At 57.6% G+C, this 16,258-nt stretch overlaps 3 protein-coding genes across 3 annotated transcripts; 2 read left to right on the top strand and 1 right to left on the bottom strand.

Annotated features, from left to right (window-relative positions):
* Window positions 1–25: 25 nt before the first annotated feature.
* CDEST_04735 (uncharacterized protein) lies at window positions 26–1,910 on the bottom strand. Its single transcript, XM_062920894.1, has 3 exons — window positions 1,279–1,910; window positions 993–1,214; window positions 26–932 (listed from the first exon to the last, which is right to left on the bottom strand). The coding sequence occupies exons 1-3, from the start codon at window positions 1,440–1,442 to the stop codon at window positions 437–439; spliced, it is 882 nt and encodes a 293-aa protein (XP_062776945.1). The 5' UTR covers window positions 1,443–1,910; the 3' UTR covers window positions 26–436.
* Window positions 1,911–2,871: 961 nt separating this feature from the next.
* Window positions 2,872–7,480, top strand: CDEST_04734 (Putative phosphoribosylformylglycinamidine synthase PurL, purM-like domain-containing protein; the record flags this gene model as incomplete). The annotated part of the gene is made up of 2 exons (XM_062920893.1): window positions 2,872–4,711; window positions 4,791–7,480. The coding sequence occupies 2 exons, from the start codon at window positions 2,872–2,874 to the stop codon at window positions 7,136–7,138; spliced, it is 4,188 nt and encodes a 1,395-aa protein (XP_062776944.1). The 3' UTR covers window positions 7,139–7,480.
* A 4,686-nt stretch (window positions 7,481–12,166) lies between these two features.
* CDEST_04733 (uncharacterized protein) lies at window positions 12,167–12,319 on the top strand (the record flags this gene model as incomplete). Its single annotated transcript, XM_062920892.1, has 1 exon — window positions 12,167–12,319. One exon carries the CDS (start codon window positions 12,167–12,169, stop codon window positions 12,317–12,319), a length of 153 nt encoding a protein of 50 aa, XP_062776943.1.
* Window positions 12,320–16,258: the final 3,939 nt, after the last annotated feature.

Here is a 16,258-nt window from a genome sequence, read left to right as displayed (position 1 = left end):
GTGCAAAAGACCAAAACAGCAACGGTTGGCTTGAAAAAAGTTTTGATTTAAAGAAATGGGTATCCTGACAGATCCACGTCAGATTGAACATAATCTTTACGCCGTTCGTGATGTCGGAAACTCGCCCTGAACACAACCGTGCAAGTAGTCGCTAACATCGAGTAACGACCTCTCGCACTCATGCAGAGACGGTTGAGTTCACCTCGTTCGCTCGTCACAACCCCTGCATTCCCACGGCAATTACAATTGGCCCCAGGCTCTTGGCCCCTGAGACTCCCTGTCTAATCCCTGTCTAAACTACCATCCATATCTTGCGCCGCATCTCGCAGGAGTTTAGTGTACAACGTTTGGCTATGCGGGTCTTACATGTCGAAGGAAACCGAAGAAACATTGATGGGGCAGAACAAGCAAGCAGAACAAGCACACCACCGGACGTTCATCGCAGCTCCTTGCCGTACGGACTGGAGGTTCTACGACCGGCGGGGCTGGACCTCCCGCTGACGTGCTCCGGCAGAGGCGGCTTGTAGACGCCGTTCGGGTACTGAGGGTACTGGGACATAGGGTGCTCCTTTACCTCACCCTTCTCACCGTCGCCATACATGAGGTACTGGACGCCGAGAAACGAGTCACAACAAGCCTGGAAGATGCCGCACAGCTTGAAGGCCCAGGTAATCTCCGTCGTCGACGTGAAGAACCAGAACATCTTCATGGCGTCACCAATCAGCCAGCTCGCCAGTACAGAGAAGCGGAACCCCCTGCAAGACTGGGAACGCGCGTTGGCAAAAACCTGAGGCAAGGGTAGCGTCGCCTCCACCGAGAGACCGACGTAGCCGATGATCGTGGAGTAGGTCTGGTATAGCGGTCGCACGGGCGCAAGGAGCAGTTCGCAGACCGTCAGGCCGATAAAGAGGTAGAGCAAGAATTGCCAGTAGCTGAGGTACAAGTCAGTCGCGGTGAGGGGCATGACGGCGCACGCAAGGCGAGAGACTCACGGCTTGGGCGACCTCCACTGCCAGAAGTGGTATGGCCTCTGCGACCCGAAGACGGGTCCATCGTTGACGTTCGCAAAGGGCGTCGCGGCCTCTCCGCCTTTGGACGAAGGGGGCAGACGGTGGTCGAGGGCAATTTTGAGCAAGATGACTTGCATTACAATCATCAGTAGGGCCTGGATGAGCAGGGCAGTATCGAATCGCGCGCCAGGCCAGTAGAAGATCCTGCGGCAGAAATCAAAGTGTCAGCTGGGCTCCGGAAGCGACGGGCTGGACGATCGTGACGTACTTCAGCAGAGAGGCTACCAGCATGATCAGCGGGATATCGAGGGAGAAGCCGGCGCTCGACTTCTTCTTGTGCATCGACAAGGCCTGGTCGCTGTAGGAGAGGACAGGCGACAAGATGAGGAAGATCGGGGCCAAGTAGCCCGCAAAGGACGTTAACCAGCGCATGGTTGCGGTAGAGGGAGGGTCTCTCGAGTTGGCAGGGTGCAAAGGAGGTTGAAACAGGCGATTTATCGACCAAGCCAAATAGGCAGCAAAAGCAACGGCTGTAAGGGGGCCGGAAGATGGACGTGTAATATTTTCGTCCAAAGGTTGCTGGCGGACGCGTCGAAACCAGAAAGAAAAGAAGTGACGAAGCGGAGCGCGGCGGACACACACTGGGTTGCAGGCGGGCGGTCGCAAAAGTGATTGTTGAGGCCAGTCTAAAATTGAAGAAATTGGATACTGGATGTAATTTTTAGGGGGAGCCAATGGCTCGACTGCCCGCTGAGACAGGTTGAACTACCCACCAGTAAGTGTCGATTTGCTTGTTTTGGCGCTGACGTCGCCTTTCTTCCCACCCAAATGTAGCAGGTCTCCTCAATGCCGTGTGGATTTTAGCGGGACAGTTTCGCCTGTGACGGGGTTTTATTACCGCTAGCGGAGAGCACAGGCGGGTGAAAGAAGGAAAAGCTGCCAGCCGACTGTCACTCAGACACACGACACAAGCAGGACACAGGCACGACCTCGAGGGACCCGAACGGGGACGTGGGAGGATCCCGGAGCCCCGAAACTTTGGATCCTCTAGTGGCGGGACTCGTAGCGGAGGACAGTTGCGCTACGACTGGACGGGCACACTAAACCTTTCCTGGTTCACTCCCGTCCTGCCATTGCATCCGAGACGCGATGGTTCACCATGTATCAGAGGGTGTAAGATGCCAGCGAGAGATATCGTGACCTGTGCTCAGTTCGGGCCCATCAGATGGGAATCTTGCGATGGCAGGCTCAAGCATGACTGACCGTCACTGTTACTGTACTTGCGTTTCCACCTGATGTAGGTAGACTGTGTAGCAGGTCGTCTCAGCCCAAGGCACACACATGGATCCCGTACATATCTTGATGCCTTTCTCGGCCTGAGGCCACACATGCTAACAGAACGCGACTCGCATTTCCCCTTCTTCTTCTTCACTTGCCCCTCTCTATTTTGCACAGTCACACAACTCCCTTCGTGGGCCACACCAGCCACAGGCCGACCCGTTTATCGCTGGGAAGACGGAAGAGCGGTCGGTGGTTCAGTTCAGCCACAATTCATGCGCCCCTGACGCCCGGACGCTGGCTTATCTAGGGGGGGACATCTGAAGTTTAAGCCTGACAGACGCAAACTTGCTTGTCGCAGGCACTGGAGGGGTTCTGGGTCGGTCCAGAGTCCCGACTGGAGAGAGAGAGTCACCGCTCCAGCCACAAAACGGGAAAGGTGCCCCGCCATGAAAAACGAAGGAAAAAAAAGTCCCCACGACGCCAATCTCCTCCAACCACTCTTATCGTTTATCTGCAGCCCCGGCTGCCCCGCCAAAATTTTGTCAATCACCCCGCCATATCGGAGGCCGACTCATTCAAGATGCCGCCGCCCAAAAACTTATCTTTATCGCCATCAGTCACTCCGGGAGAGACATCCCCCTTGATCGCTGGAAGCTCCCCGTGTCCTACGCCCACAGTAGGCAACATGGAGTTCCTCACTCTCGTCGGCTCCGAGGCCTATACGGCCAAGCAGGCCGAAGAGCTCAAGACGCGCATTAACAAGACCCAAGACTCTAACAAGGTTGCCAGCGTCGCCGGCATCTGGGTCTACTACGTCCACCTCAAGAACAGCGACAACAACCTCATCGTCCAGCAGAAGCTGACCAAATGGCTCGCCCTGCCCGACCAGACCAATGCCCAGATCCCCGCCAACACTGATACCCAGAAGACGTACTACGTCACCCCGCGCAACATCTCGCCCTGGTCGTCCAAGGGAACCAGCATCACGCACGTCTGCGGCCTTTCCGGCCACATTGACCGCATTGAGCGCGGCCGCGCCATCACCATCAACTTTGAGAACCCCGTCTCCGACGACGACATCGCCTTCAAGGATGTCGTCTACGACCGCATGACCGAGACGATTGGCCTGTCTCGCCCCGACCTGGCCGCCATGTTCATCGAGGGCCAACGCTTTCCCTTAGAGATCGTCGACATCTTCGGCAATGCCGACCCCGTCTCTACCCTCAAGTCCTACAACAAGCAGTTCGGCCTGGCCATGGACGACTCCGAGATCGAGTACCTCGTCGAGGTCTTCAAACGCCTCGGCCGCAACCCCCATGACGTGGAGCTCTTCATGTTCGCCCAGGTCAACTCGGAGCACTGCCGCCACAAGCAGTTCAACGCCAACTGGACCATCGACCAGCAGCAGATGGGCCACAGTCTCTTTGGCATGATCAAGAACACCCACAAGTCCAACCCCAACTTCACCGTCTCCGCCTACAGTGACAACGCCGCCGTGCTCCAGGGAGAGACCGCCAGCTTCTGGGCCCCTGACTACTCCACTGGTAGCTGGAAGCTTACCAAGGAGGTCGTCCACGTCCTCGTCAAAGTCGAGACGCACAATCACCCCACCGCCATCTCCCCCTTCCCCGGTGCCGCCACCGGTGCAGGAGGTGAGATTCGCGACGAGGGTGCCGTCGGTCGCGGTTCTGCCCCCAAAGCCGGTCTCTGCGGTTTTTGGGTATCTGACCTGCTGATTCCCGATGAGAAAGCCCCTTGGGAGGTCGACCTGGGCAAGCCCGCCCATTTCGCCAGCAGTCTTGACATCATGTTGGAGGCCCCCATCGGCAGCGCCCGTTTCAACAACGAGTTCGGCAGACCCTGCCTGCTCGGTTGTTTCCGCACCCTCCTGACCGACGTCGGCAAGGAGGACTCTCCTGAATGGCGCGGTTACCACAAGCCCATCATGATCGCTGGTGGTGTCGGAACCGTGCGCCCGCAGCACGCCCTCAAGGAGCTCGGAGACGTCCACGACGGGGCACACGCCATCGTTCTGGGTGGCCCAGCCATGCTCATCGGTCTCGGTGGAGGAGCCGCCTCCAGCAGTGCATCAAACGAGGACACGGCCGAGCTGGACTTCGCCAGTGTCCAGCGTGGCAACCCTGAGATGGAGCGCCGCGCCCAGATGGTCATCGATACCTGTGCCGCTCTGGGCGAGCAGAACCCTATTGCCATGATCCATGATGTGGGCGCTGGCGGTCTGTCCAATGCCCTACCTGAACTTGTCAAGGATGCCGGTTTCGGTGGCAAATTCGAGCTTCGTCAAGTCCACAGCGCAGACAGCAGTATGAGCCCGCTGCAGATTTGGTGCAATGAGGCTCAGGAGCGTTACGTCCTGCTTGTCAACAAGGAGAACGTCAACCGCTTCGTCAGCATCTGCCGTGAGTATACTCCCCGCTTACCCCCTTTCTTTTTGCGCAGACGTTGCCCCTTGTTCCTTTGCTAAACAAAATCCTCCAGGTCGCGAACGGTGCCCCTTCTCTGACGTCGGAACTGTCGTCGCCATGGATGCCGAGGGTAACGCAAAGCTGACTCTTAGCGACCGCGACTCTCCCGAGAACCCCATGCCCATTGACCTCCCTTTCAATGCCCTCTTCCCTCCCGGCCGCCGCCTCGAGCGTGTCGTCGAGTCCCGAAAACTGGACCTGCCTGCCTTCTCCGCTGCCTCGTCTCTGGCTGCCGCTGGCGTTGCTGATGCCACCGACGCTGCCGCCCTCATCACCGCCGCAACCGAGCGGGTCTTCCGCATGCCCGCCGTCGGCTCAAAGTCCTTCCTCATCACCATCGGCGACAGGACCGTCGGCGGTCTCTCCGTTCGCGACCAGATGGTCGGTCCCTGGCAGACCCCCGTCGCCGACTGCGCGGTCACTGCGACCTCGTTCAGCCTCGGCTCCAACGCCCGCACCGGCGAGGTCATGGCTATGGGCGAGAAACCCCAGCTCGCCCTCATCTCCCCTGCTGCCTCTGCTCGTATGGCCGTCGCCGAGAGTCTGCTCAACCTTGGCGCCGCCGACTTCCTCGGTCAGCTGGACCGTGTGAAGCTGTCGGCCAACTGGATGGCCGCCGTCAACCACCCTGGCGAGGGCGCCGGTCTGTACGAGGCCGTCCGCGCCATCGGCATGGAGCTGTGCCCCCAGCTCAAGATCTCCATTCCCGTCGGCAAGGACTCGACCTCGATGAAAGCGTCGTGGAAGGACCGCGAGTCCGGCGAGGCCAAGAGCGTCACGGCGCCCATGTCCGTCATCATCACCGCGGTCACCGTCGTTGATGACGTGCGCAACACCTGGACCCCCCAGCTCCGCCGCATCGAGGACGTCGGCGAGACGATCCTCCTGTACGTCGACCTCGCCGAGGGCAAGAAGGCCATGGGCGGCTCCGCCTTGGCGCAGTCACTGAGACAGATGGGTAACGAGGCACCTGACGTGCGCAACGTGGATCTCATTACGGACTACTTTGATGCGCTGCAGCAACTACACAAGAGCGGCGTCGTGCTCGCCTACCACGATGTCTCCGACGGTGGCCTCATGACCGCCGTCGCCGAGATGATGTTCGCCGGCCGCTGTGGCGTCGACCTCATGCTCGACGGCATCGCCAAGTCGGACGCCCCTAACGACCTCCTCGAGGCTCTCTTCCACGAGGAGCTTGGCGCCGTCTTCCAGGTCCGCAAGGAGGACGAGACCAACTTCAAGCGCTGCTTCGCCACCTGCGGCCCTCCCCCAGGCCTCATCCGCAAGTTCGGCGTCGTCCAACCCAAGACTAACCAGACGCTCAACATCCGCTACGGCGGCCACACGCCCATCGTCAGCCTCGGCCGCGTCGAGATGCAGCAGTGGTGGTCGAGGACGTCGTACGCGATGCAGAGGGAGCGGGACAACCCGGCGTCCGCCGACAGCGAGTACGCCCTCGTGGCCGACTCGGCCGACCCCGGCCTGTCGTTCAACCTTACCTTCTCCCCCTCGGAGAACATCATGCCCCTGACGGCGTCCCTGGGCAGCCTGCTCCGCAAGGCGCCCCGCGTCGCCATCCTCCGCGAGGTGGGCGTCAACAGCCATCGCGAGATGGCCTTCGCCTTCAAAGCGGCGGGCTTCGACCCTGTCGACGTGCACATGTCGGACGTGCTCGCGGGCCGGTCGCTCGCGGACTTTGTGGGCGTCGCGGCCGGCGGCGGCTTCTCGTACGGTGACGTCTTCGGCGCCGGCGTCGGCTGGGCGCAGTCCATCCTCGAGCACAAGCACGCGCGCCAGGAGTTTGAAAACTTCTTCAAGCGCCCTGACACGTTCGCGCTCGGCGTGTGCAACGGCTGCCAGATGATCACGCGCCTTCGGGAGCTGATCCCGGGCACCGAGAACTGGCCGACTTTCGTTGAGAACGCCAGCAGGCAGTTCGAGGCGCGCTTCACCATGGTCAAGATCGACGAGTCCCGCGCGGCGACGCCGTCCGTCTTCCTCCACGGCATGGACGGCTCATCCCTCCCGATCGCCGTCTCGCACGGCGAGGGCCGGGCATCGTTCGCGAACCCCAACGCCCTCGACAACCTCGGCGACGAGGGCCTCGTGCCGCTGAGGTACGTCGACAACCGCCTGCGTGTCGCTGGGCCGGAAAGCTACCCGTACAACCCGAACGGCAGCCCTGGCGGCGTGGCTGGCGTCAGGAGCAGGGACGGCAGGGTCTTCGCCCTCATGCCCCATCCCGAGCGGACCATCATGGCGGACGTCGGCAGCTACATCCCCCCGGAGCAGGTCGAGGCCTGGGGCGAATTCGGCCCGTGGGTCAGAATGTTCAAGAGCGCCAGGCGCTGGGTGGGCTGATCTCTCCTCCTTCGACCTTGCCTTTAGTGGCCGGATGCTATTCTCCTCTGCCTGAGATCAGGGGGGGAGGTCGGCTATGGTCTTTTTTAGAGTCAAGGAAAGAAGGAGCGGGGGGTGTCACGGCGGCGGTGGGAAGCATGAGAGACAGAATAGGCATAGACAAAAAAGCCCGATCAAAACCACACAACACGTTTGATTCCAGTTTTTTATTACATTTTATTTACGCATGTCCGGGCAGGGTAGGGAAACGGGATGGTATAGGGAAAAGGGGAACAGATACGTCTATCCAGTCCATAGTTTCACGGAGCAAAAACAAACCAAAAAAAAAGATGAAAATTTGACAGGCTTTTTTCTTCTTCTTTTCTTTTCCCTTCTTTTCCTCTCGCACTTGGCGGCTTTGAGAGTGACTTGACTAGACAAGTCCCGACTTGTCCCATAGCCAGCAGAAGATGGAGATGCCTACCTGGATACCCAGATGGAGAAAGGGAGAGCAACAAAGGCCCGAAAACCTGCGGCCAAGCCAGGCCATGCCATACCATGCGCGAGTGAGGAAAACGGGTGAGAAGAAAAGGAAAGGAGGGGGCCACTCGCATCCGCATTCGCCTCCGCAGGCCAACCTCCTTCTCGTTCTACTCTCCTTGACCATACCGCAATAAGAAGCCCATCATCTCCTACGAGATATGTCTGTTGTCTCGATTAGGGATGGCTGACTGGGCAGGATTCTATCCCCCCCATTTCTTTTCCCCTTGTGCGTGAAGAATTGGGTGAAGACGGGGGTTAGGCAGAGCCCGGCCCAGGAAATGGGACACGCGCATGGAAGGAATGGCCGCAGGAATAAGAGATGCAGTGAACGCTCGACGTACTTGTTCCTTCAATCCTTTCGTCAAGGACCGATGTCGCCTCCTACTAACGCTCCTTCAGCCAATGCCTCTCTCTCTCTCTCTCTCTCTTCAGCGCTCTCTCTCGCGTTCCCGGGCCCATCGTCCATACTGTTTCTTTTTGCGTACTTACTGTTGGATGGCGCGGAGGTTGCCTCGGAGAGGCACGTATCCTCTTCTTTCGGTAAAATGGTTTCTGTCTTTGGATGACCTAGTGGGGAGACCTGCAGGTCTGCTACATCTCGAGTTCGACTCAACATCATCATGAACGCCGACGGTGTGTCTTCCCAGATGCCGACGGCAATGATGGAGCACTCGTCATCTGCCTCCCCTCCCTCCAACTGCACTGCGCCTCTGGCCTCGAACAGCACACACGAGAGACTGCGAGCAAAAGTCCCCTCTACAACCGGCGGCATTGCGTCCCGAATCGAGCTGTTAAGGATATACTCTGTGGCGTTCTTGAACCCCCTACCTCTCGCAAGCTCTCCCCAAAACCCGCGTCTCCGATGTGGTGGTAATGTTCACTGCAACGGTTGGTCCCGGCTGTATGGGTACGCCTGCCCATCATCCGCCATCTGGACCAAGGCTCGCCTAGAGGCTATCTTGAGGCGCGCAAGTCGTATGCCGCAGCCGTGGCGCTTGTCAACGGGCAATGCGGGACTTGAAGCCAGTCGACGACCGAGAGAAGAGCCGTGACACGAATAGCTGGCCGATGGACGCCCAACAGGAGTGACAAAGTGCAGGCGTATACACTACGGCATGTACAGGGTACGCGCAACGCACTTCTGCGGCGAAGAAGCACACCAAAACTCATCCCTCCCACCCCCCCTTCACAACCACAGCAGCGCCCACCACACCCCTTGGAATGGCTCTCGGAACAGCGAAGGACGCTTGAGGGGTAAGTCCTATTGGAAGAGGACCATCTCTGGTCCATGGTGGCTTCGGCATTTTAGGGTGGCGCTTCCTTCTCCTGGGGCACCGTCGTCTATTCAGGCCCGATGACAGGTCGGAATGGCGGCTATTGATCGCGATGCATGGCGCACGCGGACATGTACAGTGCCCGACAGCCTTGTGAAATTACCCTGTTGGCTGGAAACCCTAGCAGAGGCGCCGGGTGTGGATGAGGTCCCAATAGGTGTAATGCGTAAGTGGTCTGCCATGGCATCAAGGTCTTGCTTGGGTTGACGTTCGGATGTTCGTTTGTTCCCAGAAACCCCAGCAGCGTTTGAGCTGACACACTTGGGGTTGCCCAGTGTCGTCGGGCGAGTGATTAGCTACACCCGGCCTGCTGCGCCATTTGTCGGCGAGGTTGCTCTGGTTGGCGTATTGCCTCTCTCCTCTCAAGTTGTCTCGCCTGTGCCTCAAAGCCTGTGTTTTTCGACTTCCTCGGATATGGCAGCGTATGCCATGTGCTCAACCACCAACTGGTCGATGGAGACCGGCTTTATCCAGGCCCAGGCTGCGACCCCATCTCACGGGCATGGAGCGTCAACCATTACAGAACAGTCTGATGGCTAAATGAACCCATAGTGGAAGCAGAACACTTTCCGTCGAGATGAGATAGTTCGTGTTGGCAGGGCCATCCATCATTCCCCCTCCCTCTCCTCCTTCTCCTCCTCCTGTCCCTCGCAAGTGTGACGGGCCGTCATCGAAGTGAAGATGAACTGCCTGGCGGAACGACCAGTCAGAAAGCCCCAAAGCAGCAAAATCTGAAGCGGCCCTCCCCCCCCCCCTTCCATCGCAATGGCGCGGTAATCCGGGACTCCGCAAGGCAATTTGTCGAGTGCCGATAGCCAATCTTGGCGACGGATCAGAACTTTCTGGCCGTTCACCCCGGCCGCAACGGTCCCCGCCCCATATCCGCACAGAGATCCAGGGGGTGCCCGCATGCCGCATCCCATCCCATCCCATAATCCCAGAGGGGGTTTGGGGAAGGAAGCTTTGGCCAGGCACCGTAGTTTTATTGTCCTCCTGGATCATACTGGGTCCTCCTGAGGCGCGTCGTAAACGACCAGATGCAGCCACGGAGGGCTCCACGGATAGGCGCGCAAGTGCCAATGAGAACGACTGCCGTGGACGGGGCGCCCAGGCCCAGATTGCCATAGTGGTGCCATGTTGTGAAGCCCCAAGTCCCGAAAGGTTAGAGTGGCAACCCCCTGACAAGCGTCGCACGCAGCACCGCAGCGAGTTAGCCTTATAGATGGGCTCAAACAATAATAGATTGGTAATGGTGAACAAACGAGCAGCAAGCGTTTCCGTACTTGCTTACATACCTTGCATACATCGTACTGCATCCGTAGGCGTGTGCTGGGCTTCCGAACAGGTGAGAGGGAGCAGCTCACAGGTGGTCGCCGCCGCCGCCGCTTGTCGTGCGTGCGGCGTGGACGGATCTGTGGGAAACCCACCCATCAATCCATCCATACATACCCTCGCCTCGCACGCTGTGCCTGTGCCATGCTTGAAGCACGACGGCCCTTGGTTCTGGCTTGAAGCAGGGCCGCAGACCAGCAGCAACGCTAGAAAAGCACGATGCCATGGCAGCGTCTCGGCAGCTGCTCGCTAAAAGACAGGGAGGAGGTACTTGGGCGTGGCGAGGCACAAAGGGAGAAGACGACTGAGCCGGCTTGTTGGGTTCTTGTGTGTGTGTGTTTGTACACGTGTGTAAAGTTACACATAGGTTATGATGGGTTAGCAGCTGGTGATGCGCATTGGAAGAGCTGACGTTCGTCGACCTTCGGATACGATGATCGAGGCAGTTGATGGTTGACGCCACATCCGGCTTCATCAGGGCAGAATCCAGGGTCCTAATTTCTTCGGCGGCTTCTTGTGGACGAACCGAACGCCATGCACACACAGCGCAAGCAGTTGGGTAGGTATGCTTAGATGACCACCGCGTCCAATCTCTCCCCTGGCCGCTGACCGATGGCAGTGACTGGCCCCTCACCAACACAATAATGTATGGTCTGATACGGATGTTTATGGTCTAGTGTGGTGCATCATCCCAACTCGTGCGGGCGGTCTCCCATTCGTGTCCCTTCCGTTGACACTACTTGTGGATGGGGCGGCCAAGGTCAGTCGGTCGCTTGCTTCTTTTTGGCAACCATCATGCTCCTCCGGCTCATGGTACCGCTGTTCGAGCCAGCAGTCCGGATGTCGCGCTATCTGACCGTGTGTACTGGCAATTGATGCTCAAGGATGGGATGGTGTGCTTGAATAGGGAGGGAACAATGACTAAGGACGACATTCGGCAGGGTATGGAACGGCAGCCCGTGAGTGACCCGGGTACGGTGCCAGTCCCAGTCTGAAGTCCTTGTAAGTGGCCGGCTGCGCAAAGTCTAGGTAGGGCAGGTCCCTAGCATCAGATATCCGAAGGCTAGGGAGCGCTGGCCTTGTCTTGACAGGTGGTGGCCCCCATGACCCCTGGTCCAACCGTTGGTGCTGGGAAGAGACAGGAAGGGCCGGAAACAAAAATCCCTTCAATCAGAGCCACGGAGCTACTGACCACACCGGGAATGGTTCGAGCCTCTAGGGCCCCACGTCATCTTCTTTGGCTCCGAGGTCCATGAACCGTGTCATCGCGGCCTTCAGCCAGCCAGCCCGTCGGGGGATCTGCTCTCCAGGATTTCGGTTGTTGAATTTGGGGGGGGGGGGGGGGGTTGCTTGCAACGCGGCTATTCTTAGACGAAGCGGAGAGCACCTTTTCTTTCCATCTTTCCCTCCCTTCTCCCCCTCTCCATTTCTCCCCCGTACACTTTTGTGTGCCTCAGTAAGCCGTTGTCCGCATATGATGCTACAGCAACAAATTTCGGCTCAGCATCGCATCTCTCAGTCAAATCAGGGAATGGCTTAAACAAACACCTCGTTGGTCACTTGAGCGGAGCGTAGCTTGGAGCCACACCCTCCCTCCTCCGGAACCAAGTTCCAAAAGTGCTCCGAAGCTGATGATGACTAACGTCGCCCTTCTGATTCTATAGGAAAGTGAGCGGTGATGCTGAGGACTCACCTCCACCGAGGACAAGATAAGACTTCCCAGCGCCAGGACGGCCAAGTCGCGCATGCTGTTGTACGAAGGGAGAAGACCCTTAGAGCGCCACGGCTTTCAGATCTGAAGTATCGCAGGGTTGGTTCCGTATGGGGCTCACAGGGCAAAATGGGTGGAATACCCGCTGGACAGCGGTCTGTTGCAGTAGGAGGAGGCTCGGAATGGCACTGGAACAAGCATGAGAGGGATGGTTCAGAGGCCAGCGCCGTCTGTCGCTTGTGCTGTCCAGGCCAGCCTGAGCGAGAGCATGGTGAATACTAACCACCTTGGTAAACGGGCCAAGGTAGGCTAGTGTCGAGGAATGATATCGCAACCGCTGCCACCCACCAAAGGGATGTCACTTGGGGGCCGATGGAAGTGGAAGGTGGCTGCCCCTGCTCTTGGCTCCGTGTCCGTTCCTTCTCCAGTTCTCATACGATGATGGGTGTCCCCGCAAAGGACTGGACATGGCCTGAGCCGTGTCCGTCTTGTGTGATACTGAGCTCCGCAAAGGGCATTATCGACGACGAAGCGAAGAGCTTACCCCTCATCCCCCCTGGCCTTCGTTCCTCGTAAGTTCCAGTCCATGGACGAGGGCGGTTGGCTAGCGTCCGATCAAGTTGTGGGAGCCACTGAGAGCTTGCTTCGCTTTACGAAGCCTCTTTGGGCACCACATTCCAGGGATGATGAATTCCGCACCGCACCGCCGCCCTCACGTGCCATGACCCAGTCGAGTAGAGGGGCCGCAATGATTACCTCAGTGGCTGGGCTGCTAACACCTTGTTATCAAGGCTTGGAAGACAAGACCTCAGCAACTCCGTCCCTGGGCGGTCCCAAATCCCGAGGTTTGTGGGTATAGCTGATTCAGCAAAGTCATCAAAGCCCGATGTCAAGGTCCGTCTGTAAACCAACTGTGTAAGCGGCTAGGCCCTGGAGCAGACGTTCGTCCGCCGCGAAGCAGGAAGCTTTCGCCCAAGTGCCGGTGTGCTAGTAATGTCTCTCTCGTGGCTGAAGCGTGATTTTAATCTAAGCATTCACGACTGGTCCTCCTGCCGATGTCGGGTTTTTCCTATCATGACGGGAGTTGGTTTTGGCCTCCGGAGATGCGCCTGCCACGGGATCTCCCAGCACGTGCGGCTATCGATAGCGCCGTCGACTGAACCTGAAGACATGTGCGCATTGTATTGCCGAGTAGCGAGAAAGGCAAAAAACGCCTATGGCCCCTGTCATAAGGCCACCGGAAACCCGGCGGGAGTGGGCCTATTCGGCAAATTCAAAACCCATGAACCGCTTCGAAGTGCTTGCAAGGGGCTGTTCGAGGTTAACCATGAGAAGCAGCGCGCCCGTCATAAATGGAGATACTTGGTGATGGTTGGTGCGTTCTTGTTATCCTGCTGCCTAACCATGGCGTGGAGACAAAGGAGGACATGGTGACAAAACTTTTGGAGAAACCCTTCCCATGTTTCCAGGAGATCATTCAGCGGCAGCCGTTGTCGAGAGGATGTCATGGTAGGGGTGAGTGACATGGCATGCCTAGCGCACGCAGGGATGCCGGAGCGGAATGCCGAGTCTAACTCGATCCAACGATTTCAGTGTGAAGGGGTACAGAAATCCTTCAAGCCAAAAGCCAACTTGCAACTTGCAAGCAGTATACAGTACATAGCTTGAAAACTGGAATTGTGTGAATGTTCTTGGGGACGTACCGACGATTCTGAGCTTTCCAATTCCCTCCATGGCACCCGGTCTCGCTGTGTACCGGCTGATTAGGATTCGTAAATTGCCGGTTCGGTGAAAGTCGATATCTACCGACTGGACAGGCCATTGTCGCAGAGTCTCGACGCGGCTGTGCAGTTCGCTACCGTAGAATTCGACTAGGCTGTGGTCTTTTTCTCAGGGTGGGCTCATCGACGCCTTGTGCCACGGAGAACCAATATTTAGCACATTACATTGTTGAGGATTGTTGATAGTCGACTTTGGGATACGCGGGCGATGCCGAGATGTGCAACAGTACTGTTGTACTCTGTAGTAGTTCGATACCTGACGTCGAAATAGGCCGTGCTCGGCACGGTCATGCGTGGGATCCCATTCAAAACCAAGCAGCGCGGAGCCTACAACGTTCCCGCGAGAGGCATGGTTCGTTCTGCCGTGCCCGTTCAAACTTGAGCCATTCTCGTCGGAATAACAGGCAAGAACACATAGTATGCGAACACTACGTTGCTGAGATGGGGGGGCCATCCATCAACAATTGTCCGGCTTCCGTCGGCCTGCATTTAGTTGATTTGTTTTAAGCGAACTGGCATACTCAATATCCATCCGTACGTGCGTAACCTGGGTCGTACCGACACAGCGGCCGAAAGATGGTCCGGGCTAGAGGGCTAACCGAAGGAACGATGGAATCGGCGTTCAAGCTCGAAGAGGAAGTCGGTCGGTTGCCACACCTTGTAGCACATATCGACCTGAATCCTGCATCTGGCCCTACCATGTCCTGCAGCGTCTCCCTATGTCAATGTGCGCTCTGCAAAATTCTAGAAGCCTAAGAGACGGCTTTCTTCTCGTGGTTGTTAGCGTGGCCCTTTTGCTACGGCTCCGGGTATTGGATTCCACCGAGTGATGACTCGAGTTGGGACTATTCGTTGTCAGACTGCTGCCAATCATCCCGATGCATGCTGGCATGCCATTTGTGTCGGAGATGCCATGGCGCAGCCGCGCAGGTCTAGGCCTGCCAAGTCCTCTCCCCTCACGGTTGACTGAACGTCGGGCTTGTCTGGGCAGTCAGCGCGAATCAATGGCTATGATTGTGCATCGCTTGTTACTGCTTAGCCATTCCGATGGCGGTGGCGGTCGGGTTTTTTGTTTTGTTTTTGCGCACTTGTCATGTGGTGCTGGCAGTACCTGGTAGAAGGCCGCGAGCGTTTGTTTCTTCCTGCGTGTTCTGAAGTCTAAAACCAGTCCTCTTCATCAGGATCGGGATTCGGCCGTTGCGGTAGTCGTCATTGAAGGATAAGCCCCCGGAAGCGTGTTTGGCGCCACGGCCGCCTCAAAGAATCCGAGTCGGCGCTCGTTTCGTTGTCCCGCACCGAAAGACCAGCCCGCCGCCACACGTCCCAAGTCTAATTCGTCGATCTTGTTAAGGAGCCCCTGTCATTAGTTGACACAGCTAAGACTTGTCAACGGAAGTAACCCCCCCCGCCTGGGCCGAAGCATCAATAAGAAATTAGTGATGAAGAACTGCCGCTGCATACGAATGTTCCTCGTCACACCTCTGACAGTGACGTGCGGAAGTGGTTTCCACACCCCCGGGTTGGATTGCGGCAAGGCTTTGCAATCGACTTGTGACTGCCAATGAAGGCAGCATCACGTAGCGCGCCAGTCCGCCAAATCTTCAACCAGAGCTGGCAATCGACAACATGGCGATCTGCGAAGGTAATCACACTGCCCACGTCATTCGGGACCGGTTCTTCTTGCGATACCGCCGTGTATGTGGAGTGCTTTTTTTTTTTTTTTTGCTCATCTGGAGCGGACTGCTGCCATGTTGGGCGTGACGTTGGCGATGATCCGCTTGTGACCCAGACTTTGTAGCCTCGGCTCAAAGAGTACGGATACTTGGCTATATCGACATTCCACATATGTATCCATACGGTAGCTGGACTGCGATGGATCAGTTCGCGCGGATCCCGTTGCGAGCGGCCGCTCGGAGGGTCCTGGAGAAAGGAGACCAGCTGACGTGACCTTTAATGGGTCCGTTGTGCGGCAAAGCCGACCCATTTCCCTATCAACGGCCACTCGGCCGGTGGGTGGGCAAGATATGATTCAGGGACTTTTGCGATCTTGTCCAGCATGACAAGATATCTGCAACATGCCAAGCTTCCCGGATAACGGACGGTACGGCGGGGAGAGCGACTCGGGAGGGGGTTCACAGTCCCTCACGAGGGAAGATGAGCAGCTCGCTGTCACGAACCCGCGGAGCATGACTCGTAAGACGAACAGCAGCTGATGAGTAGCACAGTCCAAGACAAGTGGCCGAGGCAACTTGAGTGTCGACAACCGGGGCGCAATCCGAGAATTGGGACTCTGACGAGATTCAGGGTGATATAAGGTGTGGTCTGGTCCATCTCCGGGACTTGTCGCGGCATTCTGTGAGGCGCTTGGGCGGCTTTTCGAGTGCCGAAGGGGTGGAGAGGCCTATTGGCCGGCTGGTGCTAGTCAAGAAGAGCATCAATC

The sequence above is a fragment of the Colletotrichum destructivum genome, chromosome 3, assembly GCF_034447905.1.
Source record: "Colletotrichum destructivum chromosome 3, complete sequence".
NCBI classification, from domain to species: Eukaryota; Fungi; Ascomycota; class Sordariomycetes; order Glomerellales; family Glomerellaceae; genus Colletotrichum; species Colletotrichum destructivum.
Note: the sequence above shows the minus strand (reverse complement) of the source record. Positions and strands in the feature narration are given on the sequence as shown.